General features: G+C 45.3%; 1 protein-coding gene across 3 annotated transcripts in view; it reads right to left on the bottom strand.

Moving 5' to 3' along the window:
- LOC121572442 (disintegrin and metalloproteinase domain-containing protein 15-like) overlaps nt 1–14,285 on the bottom strand; it is a 33,897-nt gene extending 19,612 nt beyond the window's left edge. For 2 of the 3 annotated variants that reach the window (XM_045214761.1, XM_045214762.1), the window contains exons 1-18: nt 13,452–14,285; nt 11,943–12,034; nt 6,605–6,681; nt 6,287–6,365; nt 6,031–6,107; nt 5,143–5,359; nt 4,912–4,977; nt 4,690–4,761; nt 3,575–3,744; nt 3,331–3,415; nt 3,035–3,183; nt 2,630–2,807; nt 1,995–2,087; nt 1,391–1,586; nt 873–981; nt 494–689; nt 243–320; nt 4–115 (exon numbers count right to left, since the gene is read on the bottom strand). In XM_045214761.1, coding sequence (XP_045070696.1) covers nt 4–115; nt 243–320; nt 494–689; nt 873–981; nt 1,391–1,586; nt 1,995–2,087; nt 2,630–2,807; nt 3,035–3,183; nt 3,331–3,415; nt 3,575–3,744; nt 4,690–4,761; nt 4,912–4,977; nt 5,143–5,359; nt 6,031–6,107; nt 6,287–6,365; nt 6,605–6,681; nt 11,943–12,034; nt 13,452–13,716 — 2,311 coding nt within the window. In that variant the 5' untranslated portion in view covers nt 13,717–14,285. The remainder of the gene's footprint in view (nt 1–3; nt 116–242; nt 321–493; nt 690–872; nt 982–1,390; nt 1,587–1,994; nt 2,088–2,629; nt 2,808–3,034; nt 3,184–3,330; nt 3,416–3,574; nt 3,745–4,689; nt 4,762–4,911; nt 4,978–5,142; nt 5,360–6,030; nt 6,108–6,286; nt 6,366–6,604; nt 6,682–11,942; nt 12,035–13,451) is intronic. The other variant, XM_045214763.1, reaches the window with a different exon arrangement.
- Nucleotides 14,286–14,321: the final 36 nt, after the last annotated feature.

Genomic DNA, 14,321 nt, shown 5'->3' with positions numbered 1-14,321 from the left:
TACCTCTAGGTGCTCTAGCTGGGCCGCTGTCCACACTACCTCCATGGCCCGTGTACCTACAGTCTGGAGGAGCCCAACCCACGTCACAGTGGCAGTTCTTATTGCTGTTGCACACCTGGCAATGTCAGAGAGAGGATATTGAGCCATATTATTCATTTAACATCAACAACAGTATGAGCCAGTCCATTGTGAGCAATACAATGTAACTCCTATAAGGGTAGACTGGCAGCTGGCTTGCTCACCCCGTGGCCGTTGCATTTGCTCTGACATTCGTCGACGCCGAACAAAGACACATCCTGACAACGCTGGTTCCAACATGCCTGAAACACGACCACAACATGGTCAGTAATACCAATCATCATTTTAGATATTTATGTAAGCTCAGATAACAGAGAAAATATCTCCTATTTCCCTATTCCAAAGGGTAAAATTACCCGTTCCACAAAAACAAAAGTATTCTGCATTGTACTTCTATAGCTGAGGAGATGCCTACCTTGCCAAGACCACACGCGGTGCCCTGTGCCACCATGGCAGGGTCGGAGACGTCGTCGCCAAGGTGGAAGTAGGTTCCCCGGCAGACAAAGTCGCTGTAGTTAAATTTGACTTTGGTGGTCAGGATCTCAGCACTGGTGCCTAGCAACGGACGGTCGTTGCCTCCCTGGCACTGGAGCCTCCCACAATGCACATCTCTGAAAAGTCAGACACAGTCAGAGCAACAGTCAGACATATGGAATTGTTCATTAGGCACCAAATGGAAGAAAAAGGACTGAAACAGGGCGGGACTACATGAACTTGTCCAATAAAATATGCTTATTTTGTTATCTGTTGCAAAACGTTTCGCTACGATGTGCCCTAATGAACGTGGTACCTACTTGCTAGGGCACGGGATGTAGGTTCCGTTGGCCATCTGGCCACAGTTGCCGTATTTGTTGCCCTGTTTGTTGACGGAGGAAAAGCAGACCGGCGGAGCCCTGGTGGAATCTGAAAAGAAAAGGGAGTTTAAACAACCATAAATGTCTCAAAGATTCTACAGTAAAAGTAACACAGCCTCCTGAGTTTATGAGCCATTCTCAATTCTCCAACTCTGCAACATATGGCATATGAAGATTTGATATGATGTAATAACTCGCCAAAACAGTTTCTTCAATCAAACACTAGTGGTGACATGATATATAGGAATCCTTTGTCTAGGGAAGTATTCTCTGTTGCTTTTTCAAAAAGTTCCAGTTCCGCTGACCAGACAGTCCAGAACTCTGGGGTTCGGATCTCTTGAGGTTCTACAGTACTTGATCAATGAAACAAGTCAAAATAACTAGCCACTAGCTCCCAACAGTGGTATCAATCCCAATTGTTATTGGGTCCAGACAATATGACAAACAGTGTAACTCACTAGGTCCCCACAACATCTGGCACTGTGTGTTGAGGCTGGCGCAGACGCCGCTGTAGCAGTAGGAGGAGCCTTCCTCGCAGGGCTCGCCGTTCTGCAGGAACACGTTGGGGGGGCAGTAGGGAGAGGTACCAGTGCAGTGTTCTGGGAGGTCACACTCCCCCAGGGGCTGTCGACACACCCATCCACCTGTACGCAGCTGGTCAAAGAGAGAAAATAGACAGTAGATTAGTGAAGAGGTTTATGCTTTGGACCTTTGTTTAGCTTCTTGCGATAGATCATGTAATAGTTTAGTTTATTAGGATCACCATTAACTATTGCACATGCAGCAGCTACTCTTCCTGGGGTCCACATAAAACGTCCAAATGCTTGACAAAATATAGAACAGTAATAGACAAGAACAACATAAGATATTGATTTTAATTTTAATTTAATGTAGAGTTATAACATATAATTAGCTATAATAAATATGAGACTAACGAACTGAGCTGATTTAAATGTAGGTGTTCAGTAGAGTGTTCAGTGATGGGGTTGAATGAGTGACTGAGTGAGTGTGTGTGTGTCAGTAAGGGTCCAGTGAAGGAGACAGAGGAAGAGGCTTGCCCACCTTGCAGTTGTCACAACAGGTGCCATCGGAGGAACACTGGGCCCCAGGAACCAGTTTACAGGTGGTGGCGTTGCAGCAGGGATCGTTACACTCCTGGACATGCAGAGCGACAGAGACACTTGTATACATAATTCATTGTGATACAATGAATCCTAAACCCTAAAATTAGGAGTCTTCAACCTTTTCTTTCCCAGGGACCCCCTCCCAGGCAAACTGGCGACCCAGGGACCCCCATCATACGTTAGTATGATGAGGGTCCCCTGCCCTAAATCATAAAGTCTGTTCATTGAATTATCATCTATGGTGGCAGGTTGGCATTCATTGGGATGAATCTTGTCCTGGAGGCAGCTCTGCAGGGTGGTCAGTAGCTGGCAGTCACATTCATAAAATCAGATTTTAAACCTAACCCAAATCTTGCTAACCTTATGCCTAACCATATATTAAGACCAAAAAGCACTTTATTTTTTTCATAAATGTTGTATGATATAGCCAATTTTGACTTAACGGCTGGCCCATCTAGAGGAACCCGCTCAGTGCTGCCTCCAGGACAAGATTCATACCAATAAACTTCAACCTGCATCTATGGTGAGCCATGCTGTCCTCCCTAAGAGGATCCAATTTACTGTCCTACGTACATCCAGCAGGCCGCAGTCACACTCCTCTCCCTTCTCCACGTAGAGGTTTCCACAGCGTGGCCCCCCCAGCAGTTTCTCAGGCTGGGGCACGTTGAAGAGGCACATCCCCCCACCATGGAGTAGGCTGAGGGACAGGTCTCTGGCACTGCAGCTGCTGAACAGCTGGCCTGGCATGAACCTGGGACAGAGGGGCAAAGAGAACAAGACATTTAGTGGACGCTCTTATTCAGAGCTTTTTACAAGTGCATTCAAATGAAGTGCCTAAAAACTAACATAATACAAGGCAGGTGAGGATCACAGCTGTACAGAACTGATCCTTTCTGTATTGTATCAATGACTTTGCATGGCCTGGTGCATTTATAATGCATGTCAAACCTAGCCCACCATAGCCCCCTAGCCCCTCACCCAGTAGATGGCTCCATGATGCAGCCTCCCATGCGTGGTTCGTTCTGACACTGGCAGCGCCGGTCGGCTGTGTCGTGACTCATGCCCAGATTGTGCCCGAGCTCATGGGCAATGGTGGACGCCACCCCCAGCACACTGACCAGGTGATCCTGCCCACAGAGAGGGAGAGGGAGAGAGAGAGAGAGAGAGAGAGACACACACACACACAGAGTCAATTACCACAGACTCATACTGTCATTGTGAGGCAGTTACCCCTGTACTCCACTGATAAACCTAACTGAAGCTAACTAACTCACCACATTGACCCCTCCTGACCGGTCCTTGGAGCACATGGAAGACTGAGATGCCATTCCCACTGTCGTTCCGTCAAATGAGTCCCCCCTGGAAGAGATCACAAACACATTCAGTTATAGTTAGTCTATTTTCACAAAGAGGCCAAACTATTGGTATATACATGTATTTGGGATGAATCTGCTTCCATAACGTACAGGTGTGAGAAAGGCACCGATTAACTTCAACCAAGTCCATTTGACTACTCACATGACCAGCTGAGCATTGTCGTGGCGCAGGCGGGGCAGCAGCTCTCTGGTGCGCCACTCCAGGAAGCGGTTGAGGGTGTCTGTGGGACTCTTGTCAACCTGGATCTTATCCTGGTCACTCCAGATCTCCAGCCCAGTCAGAGCCACGCGCACACTCAGCGGCCGGTAGAACTAGAGAGGGGTAGATGAGGACCACCATGACAAACCAATGAAAATCTAATACAAATATACAGCCAGTTTATTAGGTACACCCATCTAGTACCGGGTCGGATCCCCCTTTGCCTCAAGAACAGCATTAATTATTTGGGGCATGGAAACGTTGCTCAATTGGTATCAATGGACCTAATGTGTGCTAGGAAAACGTTCCCCACACCATTACACCACCAGCCTGTCCCGTTGACACTAGGCAGGATGGGGCCATGGACTCATGCTGCCTACGCCAAATCCTGACTCTGCCATCAGTATGACGCAACAGGAACCGGGATTCCTTGGACCAGGCAATGTTTTTCCACTCCTCAATTGTCCAGTGTTGGTGAATGCGTGCCCACTGGAGCCACTTCTTCTTGTTTTTAGCTGATAGGAGTAGAACCCGGTGTGGTCGAACAGTAACTGAATGCCTCAATGCCTGTCTGTCTGCTTTATATAGCAAGCCACAGCCACGTGACTCACTGTCTGTAGGAGCGAACCATTTTTGTGAACGGGGTGCTGTACCTCAAACTGGGTGTATATGGTAAATACTTAAAGACACCCTCCAGCGATTTGTTTGACTTTTACTGTTGAAAAGCGATATCCCAAGTATAAATACAGTAAAGTACACACACTAAAGGGTGAAAACATGTGTTTTTAGCTAAATAATGTTTTTTAGACACCTGCAAACTTCAAGGAGTAGGGCATTCAAGGAGTTGGTCTGTTGGGAATCCGTGATATCGTCGGCCTCCCGCTTGCTTGAGGAACAATAGAGGAGCAATAGACAAAAGGAGGGGAAAGCCCCCCCCACTTGTGTCATGTCATGACTTACCTGGACCACTTATTGAGATGTGGCTTTTGTTAAGTAAATCAGGTGTTAAATGAGGTGAAAAGGAGACTGGAGTGCCACTTTAATGTTAGGTTACATACCCAATCTACTTGGTTGGCCACATCCAGCATTCGATAGATGATAGTCTTGTTGATTTTCTGGTAGTTAAGGTACTGTAAAAATAACAGTTATTGGTTAAGACAACAGAGACCGAACATGATGGGATTGGTCTAAATGTACTGGTGTCTCTTCAAAGTGCAGCTATGTCAGTGCCTTGCTTACACTATGGGTCATTGTCGTACATTAGCCTTATTGTACATTACCTCTTTGTGATCAGCTACAAGCACAAGCTCTATGTACTTGGTCTCTGAGAGAATGTCCCTCTTACTCTGCAAAAAAAAGCAAAGTGAAAACAAAATACATTAGGGCCAATGTACAGTATGTTGTCGACAGTTCAGGGAAGTCAGTATGGTATTTCCAGCAGTGGCAAAAACCATCAGTAGTTCCAATCCCAGGATAAACAAACATTTGATTGTGCTTCAAGCCCCTCTCACCCTGTGTGGGACTTGTGGTGGGACGTGGATGGGGGGTACAGGCGTATGGGACACCCCACAGCCCCCAACACTAGCCCTCTCCAGAGGTCTGGTGGAGTAGAGCAGGTGCATCCCCTCCTCCTCCTCCCCTCCACTCTCCTCTGCCCCCTCCTCGTCCTTGTGGTCTTCGTCGGGCTGCAACTCAAAGCTCAGGGTGGAGTTGATGGCCACCACGCCCCTGAGGGAGAGGGGAATAAACAGGGACTCACTCAACAGGGACACAAAATGGCATCCAAGTTCCAAGTAAATACAGTTACTTCAGGTGAGGACATTGTGCAAGGCTCTGCTAGCAATCAGATTACCTTCGCTACATAAACATGACCCTAAACCAAGTATATGGCCACACGGTCTGCCCACGCGAGTAAAGAGCTCTTGAATCCAACTCTAAATAAAGGTCAAGAGGATTTTCCATGGATTTCCACCAAGTTTATTTGGATATCCCTAAAGTATCCAAGCCAGCCGAAGGACCCCAGATTATAACACTGGTCCTTTCTCAAATCAGGGGATTAGTATGCTTTAGGAGGTCAAAGATCTTTCTGATTAATCTGGATTGGATTAAAGCCACCTCACGGTCGATCACTCCGCCCTACTCACATAACCATGACGCTCACGTAACCATGACGTTGCCCGTACGGCAGGAAAAGGTGAAGTGCCCTTTGTAAAGACTTCCCATTTATAATAATAGGTTTCCCATATAGTGCACCACAAAGGGTTTAACTGAGGGGGGCGATTAAGTGGGATAAGGCTGACCCCTGTTTAGATCAGTTTACTGTTTTAAATGCATTAACCGTTACATAACAGAGAATGAAATGCATATGCGTAAGGTCATAGTCAAGTTGATATTATTACCTGAGTCCAGAGCAGGTACTGAGAGCCACCCTGGACTGTGGGAAGCCCCTCACTGAGCCGTGGTAGTAGCAGTGAGTCTAGGAGACAACATAATACATCATATAATGACATTATTATCCAAGCTCATATTAACTAACTTGCCGATTTCATAACTATCCCTAGAATAATCCTACCTATAACAACCAGAACATTTGACAACACATTTGTGGTATAGTAACTAAAATGCAGTGATGGTAAATGTAGATCCAATACTTACCACTGTGCTCTCCTCTAAAGAAACCCCAGTGCCATTTGGGAGGTAGTAGAAGACATTGGGGGGCTTGGGCAGCAGATCACTGCAGGGAGAGGACGGGATTACTGTACATTCATTCAGACTACTTCCTCTGAAGATTTTTCTGAAGTTTGAACGTTTTATTGCTGATGATAAACCCCTTTCTGAAACTATGAAGTCTTAACTCAACGATGGCAAAGGTTGGGGCATTCCTGCATCACAACTCCCCATTCAGATAGCTAAAGCCTAAGATTAAAATATATGATATTTCAAAATGTATTCTATTTTGTTAGGTGAGCTTACTGGTTTTTCTCCAGGTCCAAAATATAGATGCTGCCTCCAAATTGAAGACCACACTGTAGCTTGTCTGGGTGACCGTTCTGGGAATGGGAAAGAAACATACACATGATAATGAATGTGTACTGTGATTTTTATCCTCATAAGTCAGTGGATAATTTAACTGTATTACTAAAACCTGGTTGGACACTGTTGTGCTAAAAGGGAGCAATGACCCTGTGTGGCCAAATTAACCATAATTATGTTCATGCTTTTTCTTGACTCATTGTCCAACTAACAATTTTCCAGCAATTACTTTGTTAGCTGTTGTTGTTATTGTAATTGCTCAATGTTGCAACATGGTGTATTCATGATTAGCGCGTGATGAGTGCCTTAATGAGCGAATGCAGCCAAGAGCAGCTTGAAGTGGCAAACGGGGCAAAGGGACAATCTTCTTAGTGAAACAGCAGTAATATACAGGACCACCATGTGGTCTTTCTTATTAACCTGGGGAAGGTTAAAGGATTGAGGCTTAGGAAGTCCTGCATAGTTCATAAAGAACATGTTATGTACACAATGACCTCTCTCCTTTAGAGGCTGATGGACAACATTTCAGATGTAGTAGACGGCTATGGAGCTCTCATCCTTTCTCCTCACTAAAGTTCCATTATTACGCAACGCTCAAATTGGTTAACACTATATACTATTAATCCCTTCAGCCAATCAATACTCATCCCATCAAACCACTCAGCAGACATGAAATAAGATTAAAGTTATAAAGCCTCCCCTTAGCAATACCTGTCAACGCTTACACCTGCATGCTCTCTAAAATAAACCCAAAGTCTCTAAATGCGGGCAGCACCCAGTCCTTGATTGGCACTGACACCTAAGCACAATACTAGAGCCCAAATGAGCTGAATCAGTGTACAGACTGTCAGCCAGGATTACCCCTCATAGGCACCAAGGACCAGGCTATAAATGGACTTCCTTTGCCTGCTGCACATTTCTCTCACCAAATGCCAAGGCGGCTGTGGGTAAATTGCGTCCTCTCCCTCTTTTCATGTCAGTTTCCCCTACGCTTCCATCTCATTACACAGTCATTCCCCCCAGCGGGAAGGGAACTAACCTGGCTCCCCTCAACACCCTCTCTCTTCCTGCCATTCTGTCGCTTTCTAGCCCGTTTAGCGGCTCCACCTTTGAAGACAGCGAGTAAGTGAAACCCTTCCTGTTGGAGCTTCCCTCCTTCCCCACCGCAGAGTGCTACTTCCTCGCTTTCTCCTCTCCAGCTAACTGACAGGAATTGGCAGAGGATCAGGCTTGGAAATGGGACTAAGACTAGGAGCACAGGCAGTAAGGTAATAGGGTGGTGACAGTATGCCAGAGAGGTCTGTTCAGTTCCAAGTAGCAGTTAGTGACTATGAGGAACCCGAGAGACTACCTCTTCTGTTGACCGGTAAAATCATGCTGGATAATGTCACTGCCGGGTACCCAAGTCCAACAACAACTGACACCCAATTCACTCTGAAGTTTTCTACTGTCCACAGTCCCAGAAATACTTTAACAACATCATGGTTCATTTGACACACACAACTGTGTCCCTGTACCATAGGCTCTAAGAGGCTATTAGTAATAACATAACTATTCACACTGGAATCCAGCATTCTCCATTCATTGGATATGTAAACAATTTAACTGGTTCCATATCCAAGAATATCATAATCCAAGAAGAATCCCAGAAGTATAAGCTGATAATTGAGGGGGATTTCCAATACATTTGAATGAAAACTCGGTCTATTTCTAGTTTCTATAGTCTTTATTATAATCAGAGGGCTTTGGTGAGGTAATTCACCAAAGTATGTAAGGAGAGTGTGACTGAGTTACATTGGGTGGGTCTGTGTTTTTGTACTGAGAGTCCAATGGGTGACCAACAAAGACTCCAGGCACATTGGGTGGAGATCTGGCGCCACACGACAAGGCAAAAAAACAAGCAATCTACAGTCATGTCAGTTATGTGACCAAAGAGAAGAAAAAAGGGAGAGAAAGAGATGCACACATTCTCTCAAACATCTGCAGCTTTTGGCCAGCTGCCTTGGATTGTGGTTTTGGGGTGAGAGGTCAGAGTAGAAACAGAGCTCCTTCCAGAGCTACATCTGTTCAGGGCTCTAGTACAGGATCACACCCAAATATCTGGAGCTCAGCCAAGAAACACCCACCCTCTCCAAGCTTTGTTTGTCATTCTTCTTTGAGCTTCATTACAATTTCTCTTCCATTTCTCTCCTCATCTCTACCTTATCTCTTCTCTCCCCCCTCTTCCTCTTTCTGAACCCTTAACTCACACTCGCAACTGGTCTCTCGTTTCACGCTCACTGGCTTCTTACACCTCTCTCTGTCACTCTTTATCCTATCGACAACCATGTCCACTCCATCTCTGCTGCCATTACCTCTCCTTCCCCCACTCTCTACCTTCCTCCTCTTATTTGCCCCCTCTCCTTCAGTGAGGTAATGTCCCAGGCCGTGATCTCCTGCCAGTAACAAGATGAGCTCAACGCCTTATGAATGCTGGGTGGGGTCCAGAGCTGCTTGTGACCCACAACAGAAGAAAGAAACCAGGGAGGAGGAGAGGGGAAAAGGGGCGGAGGGGGTGTAACGGAGGAAGGGAGAGAGGGAGGGACAGGGCGAGTCGTGATTCCTCTCCAGCTCTTTCAGCTCAACGGAAGAGTACGAGGGAGGGAAATACAATCAGTCAGCTCCTGGGATGTCGGTCTGTCTTCCTCAGTCCCTGTAGTGCTTCTCTGTTATTTAGTCTGACCCAGAGCAGCCCTGGATCAAGTCTGGACATGTCAGTGGAGTGTGCCTGTCCACTATCTGGGGGAAAGCTCTGGGTTAGTTCATGACTTAGTGTATCCCTTTGCATTACAATAACAGCCAAGTTAATTAATGTACAATGGGCAACACGAGGTAGAGGAGCGTCGCATTCAACTCCAGTCCTATAAGGGAATGTGGTGTTTACTGGCTCTTCTCCTCTTCCCTAGCACTTGACTGATTAATATCACTGGAACTCATGTCTGCCTCTGACTGTTTCTTTACTGCTGCGCATGGATATCCAGAACTTACCTCACCAATAGGAAAAGTGATTCATTCCCATTTAACTAGTAGCCTGCCTACTGGCATTACCTTCACTTGGGCTCAGAGAAGTACTCAGTGATTTGAATTACTTTTGGGGTATAATTAATGATCTGGTTATATAAACAGGACCCCTGGTTGGGGATTAACTTAATTTGGTTGGGGACCATTCTTAATCCGGCTCAATCCACCACACACCCTAGTGAAACACTTTCCCTACAGACACCTTCTTAAGTTGATAAGAGGCGCCCCCCTCATGTAAAGAATCAGTCTTACCATGCTTTGGGTGTAAGACAATAATGCCCCCCCATCACACACAGCCATCTTAATGGTAGGGTAAGGGGTTGGGATGGCAGAAATGCTTACTGTCAACACAGAGCGATCAGGCCCTGAATTAGCTGAGATCCCCTCCGTAAACTGTATTAAGGTGAAGCTCCCTGCTGCACGCCTTACACATCAGAGCTCCCTGTGTGTGTCCCAGTCACAAATCCATTCAAAGCCAAGTTGGTTTGGGACTGAACTTAGACTCCTCATCAGAGATACAGTGTGGAGGCTAATAATAGCAGGCACCAGAGAGGTGAGCACTGAGCAGCAGAACACAACTCAGAAATAAAGGGTTACCTGTAAACTGATGAAGCATTTCCCACGTCTTTATTTTCTTCTTAATGTGGCAACTGTCTAAAAGTGTGTTTGACAAAGTAGATCTATTCATGGTTCAATGTTGACAGAAGCTATTCAGGCCAACTCAAGTGCCTCTCCCAAGAGGACACAAGTCGCCTGCTCCACCATAAGAAATGAAACTGTAACACTGTGGTCACTGGCATGTTTTCTTCTTTAATATCTAACACACATATAATCAATCTGAGATCCTAATTGGGCTGGGAGTTACATGCATTTCATCAAAAGAAAATCGTAGTTATTTTGAACTAACTAGTGATATGCAAAGAATATACCCTCAGATCTTTTTGCCTCGAGAGAACATTTATGATTGTCTTATCTATAGCTAATCATGCTTTGCTAGACAAATAAAGATCTACACTTAACGTGATGAAGTTGCATTCTCTGGACTGGGAAATGGAACGTTACAGGAATTACATTGTTCAGGGGATGGGTGGGTGTTGATGAGGGTGGACGGACAAAGTTTGTATCACAGATGCAGCCATACACAGTCACACCCCTCCCATATGGCACCATCCCCACATTTCTGACAAACAAGCTCCCGATTGCCATGGTTACACATTGCGTGTATTTTGAGTGAGTACGTGAATCACTGGTGTTATGTTCGTCAGTATGAGCAGTAGGCTGTGGGTGCAGTAACCTCAGGACAAGTGAAAAAGGTCTACTCATTCATCAATGACTGGAGTGATTCAGAGGATAAACCACACAATAATGTAGGAATTAGGAGTGACTCTCTGCTGAGTCATAGCCAATGAGGCCCACTCAACTGTGTTATTTGTATGACAGTGCAGTGCCCTGGTTGGTTTTGCAACCAGCAAACAAACATCTTGGTGCCTGATGGAGACTGTTTTGCCAATGGGATTCAACCTTTTGAAAGTTAACATTCTGATCCAGTAGCTGGCTTAAAAAGTGAATGTGCCAAAATGTAGCCCCTGTCATGCTCTTATTCTCTACTTTCCTCTCGCTCTGTCCGTATGTCTGTGTGGAAGGGGGGGTGGTCTGCTGACTGGCTTCCTTTTTTGTGGTAATATAACAGAGGAAGGAAGTAGGCGCCTTGACATATTTTACAGGGAGCTTCCTGAATAAAAACTATGATCTGAAGAAGGTGGGGGGGGCACTTTAAGGGGACGGACACTTCCTGTGCAGCTGACAGGAGGTCTGAAATCATATCCTGAAGAATTCCCCCATAACACTGACTCCACCCAGAGAGGAGAACATCGTAACATGGACGACCTTCGAATGGAAAAAATGTGAGCCGCACATCGGAATTGGAATAACCAGGTGTGGGTTTGATGTTAGTTTGAGACATAAAACTACAGTTTAAAATTTGAGTTCCTATGGGACCTGTAAAAATAGAATGGCTATTAACCTCTGACACTATCTAAAAAAATAAAGCCCACTTTATAAAAGCGCTCTGGGATCACTGAATGAAGAATGCTAACATGTAAGCATGGAAATAGAAAGCACATAATGGAAGTAGGATCAGTGCAATATAATGTTTGTGTATGGCTCTGTGTAAAACGATAGTCTCTCACACACATTCTCTTGATGTCTGTAGTCTCACCTGCAAGGCCTCACTCAGACTTCTCTTGTGTCCGTTTACTACCACAAAGGGCCTGGTCCTCTCCAGTGGCTTGCCGTGGTGGTGCTCTGAACCTAGGGACAGAGAGAGATTCATAGGAAAATCTTATCAGTTTGATACTCTAACATCAGGGGATGGAGAAACTCTTTTGTTAGTGCTAGTAGTGACCCTAAAAGCTACATTCTCAGCTAATGGCAACCCATTATCCAGCCCTAGTAGTCAGTGAACCCCCTTCCCCATTGGGCAATGCTAATGTTAAGATAAAGTCAGCCATATTCCAGACGGATATCCATAAGTAGTAAGGAAAAACGAACGTGGTATACAGGCTTAGGTTAGGAAATGAAGGAAACCTACAGTTTTCATTAAATGGTTTCAATATGCCAGGAAAAAAGATCAGCATCACAATCTAAACTAAGCATGGACAATTCAAGCTAATTGCACAAACCAATCAGTGATGATGGATGTGCTTATAACAGCTCATGCTCTTTCTCAGCCGGCATATCTTCTGACTCCTTTCTTCACACACACACATAAAACAGACACAGCTGCATTAACATCAGTACAAGAGGCTCTGTGTCCCCTGTCCATTCCTAGTACAGCTGTTGTCCAGAGCCTGTAGTAGGTTAATTGTAGATGACTGGCTGGCTGGCAGGTGTCTCCAGGACTAAAAAGCAGCAGACCACCTCCCAGTGCCCATTTTACAATAGCCTACCTACTGAACAAAAATATAAAATGCAACATGTAAAGTGTTGGTCCCATGTTTCATGAGCGGGAAATAAAAGATTCCCGAAATGTTCCATACGCACAAAAAGCTTATTTCTCTCAAATTGTGTGCACAAATGTGTTTACATCCCTGTTAGTGAACGTTTCTCCTTTGCCAAGATATCAAGAAGCTGATTAAACAGCATGATCATTACACAGGTACACCTTGTGCTGGGGACAATAAAAGGCCACTCTAAAATGTGCAGTTGTGTCACACAACACAATGCCACAGATGTCACAAGTTGAAGGCAATTGGCATGCTGACCTCAGGAATGCCACCAGAGAATTGAATGCTCATTTCTCTACCATAAGCCACCAACATCGTTCTAGAGAATTTGCCCCAACCGGGACTCGAACGTGTCCAGCGACTGTCAAGCCAACAACTTAACAGTTAAGCGAAAAGGTCCGAACCTCTTCACGAGGTAGATAGTTGTTGGGCTTGACAGTCACTGGGCCAGGGTTCGAGTCCTGGTCGGGCCTACACCCGAATTCATTAGAAACGTCTTGTACGTTTTTAGAAAGTAAAGGTATCAGATAAACAATTGTAATCGGCATGCATGCTAGGCTCCAGTATAGAGAGAGGAGGTTTAACCCTACTGTAGGATAGGCCTACAATTTAGGGTCATTTTGGGTGAATTTGAGAGTGCCCAGGCAAGGACTGAAATTACATTTTAATGACAGTTCCATTGAAGTTGCCTAGGCTAAACTAGGGCTACTACAAATACCTACTTGTAAGTGAGGAGTGAGACGATTCTGTTGTTGCGTTCAAAGGAGACAGCTTATCTTGTGTCTTCTCCATCTCGGTCTTATTTGAGTTCAAATTACTTTCCGCCAGCAGATATTCCTGCGAGTCGGCATCGTCCAGTAATCCTAAACCGCTACTAGGTAACGTATTTGATTGAGTACCGCGAAATGTTACAGTCTCGAGTAGCACCAACATTACCAAAACTCGAGATGGAAACATTGTCGCGCAGTGACATTGGCTCGTGTCCATCAATTAATCCACGTAAAAGGTGTAAAACAAAGCATTCAGAAACGGAGAAAGGCAACAGGTTCTGTCGGAGGCAACTATATGGCTACTTCAATTTGCCTACAGATGCAAATTTCAAGCGAAAGTCCATGATAGGCATCCACTAAGGCACGCGTAGGAGCAGAAGTGTTGCATGGGCCAGTCAATCGAACTTGTAACTTTATTTCAATAGGCTTCATTCACCTGCGCCATTAGCCCACACCATAAAGTCCTGTAACAAGCCTCTAAACAAGACCGGCCCGCTGTCCGTAGCTTCTGGCTGCAGTTATCTCAGGGTCATATTTCCAGTACCTTTACACACAGTGCTACTACAACATATGTCCCTTCCGTAGCAGAGATAGGTCCACTGTGATGTCGTTAAACTACCCAAGTGCGATCTAGAAAATCTTAATTCCTGAAAGGCAGACAGCTTCGAACATGCAAGTCATTTGGGCACAAGACTGAGTGCGTGTTTACAGCGATGGTGTAATCGCATTTCAACCCCCGTACAAAGCGGGATTTTCTCTTGGGCTTTAACTCTTTACTGCCTGAATCGTTCTGTGGTCACATTCTAGAGAGCCGCGTATCCT

This window comes from Coregonus clupeaformis, unplaced genomic scaffold, assembly GCF_020615455.1.
Source record: "Coregonus clupeaformis isolate EN_2021a unplaced genomic scaffold, ASM2061545v1 scaf0306, whole genome shotgun sequence".
Lineage (NCBI taxonomy): Eukaryota > Metazoa > Chordata > Actinopteri > Salmoniformes > Salmonidae > Coregonus > Coregonus clupeaformis.
The sequence above is the reverse complement of the archived record's forward strand: the minus strand, read 5'-3'. Positions and strand labels throughout refer to the sequence as shown.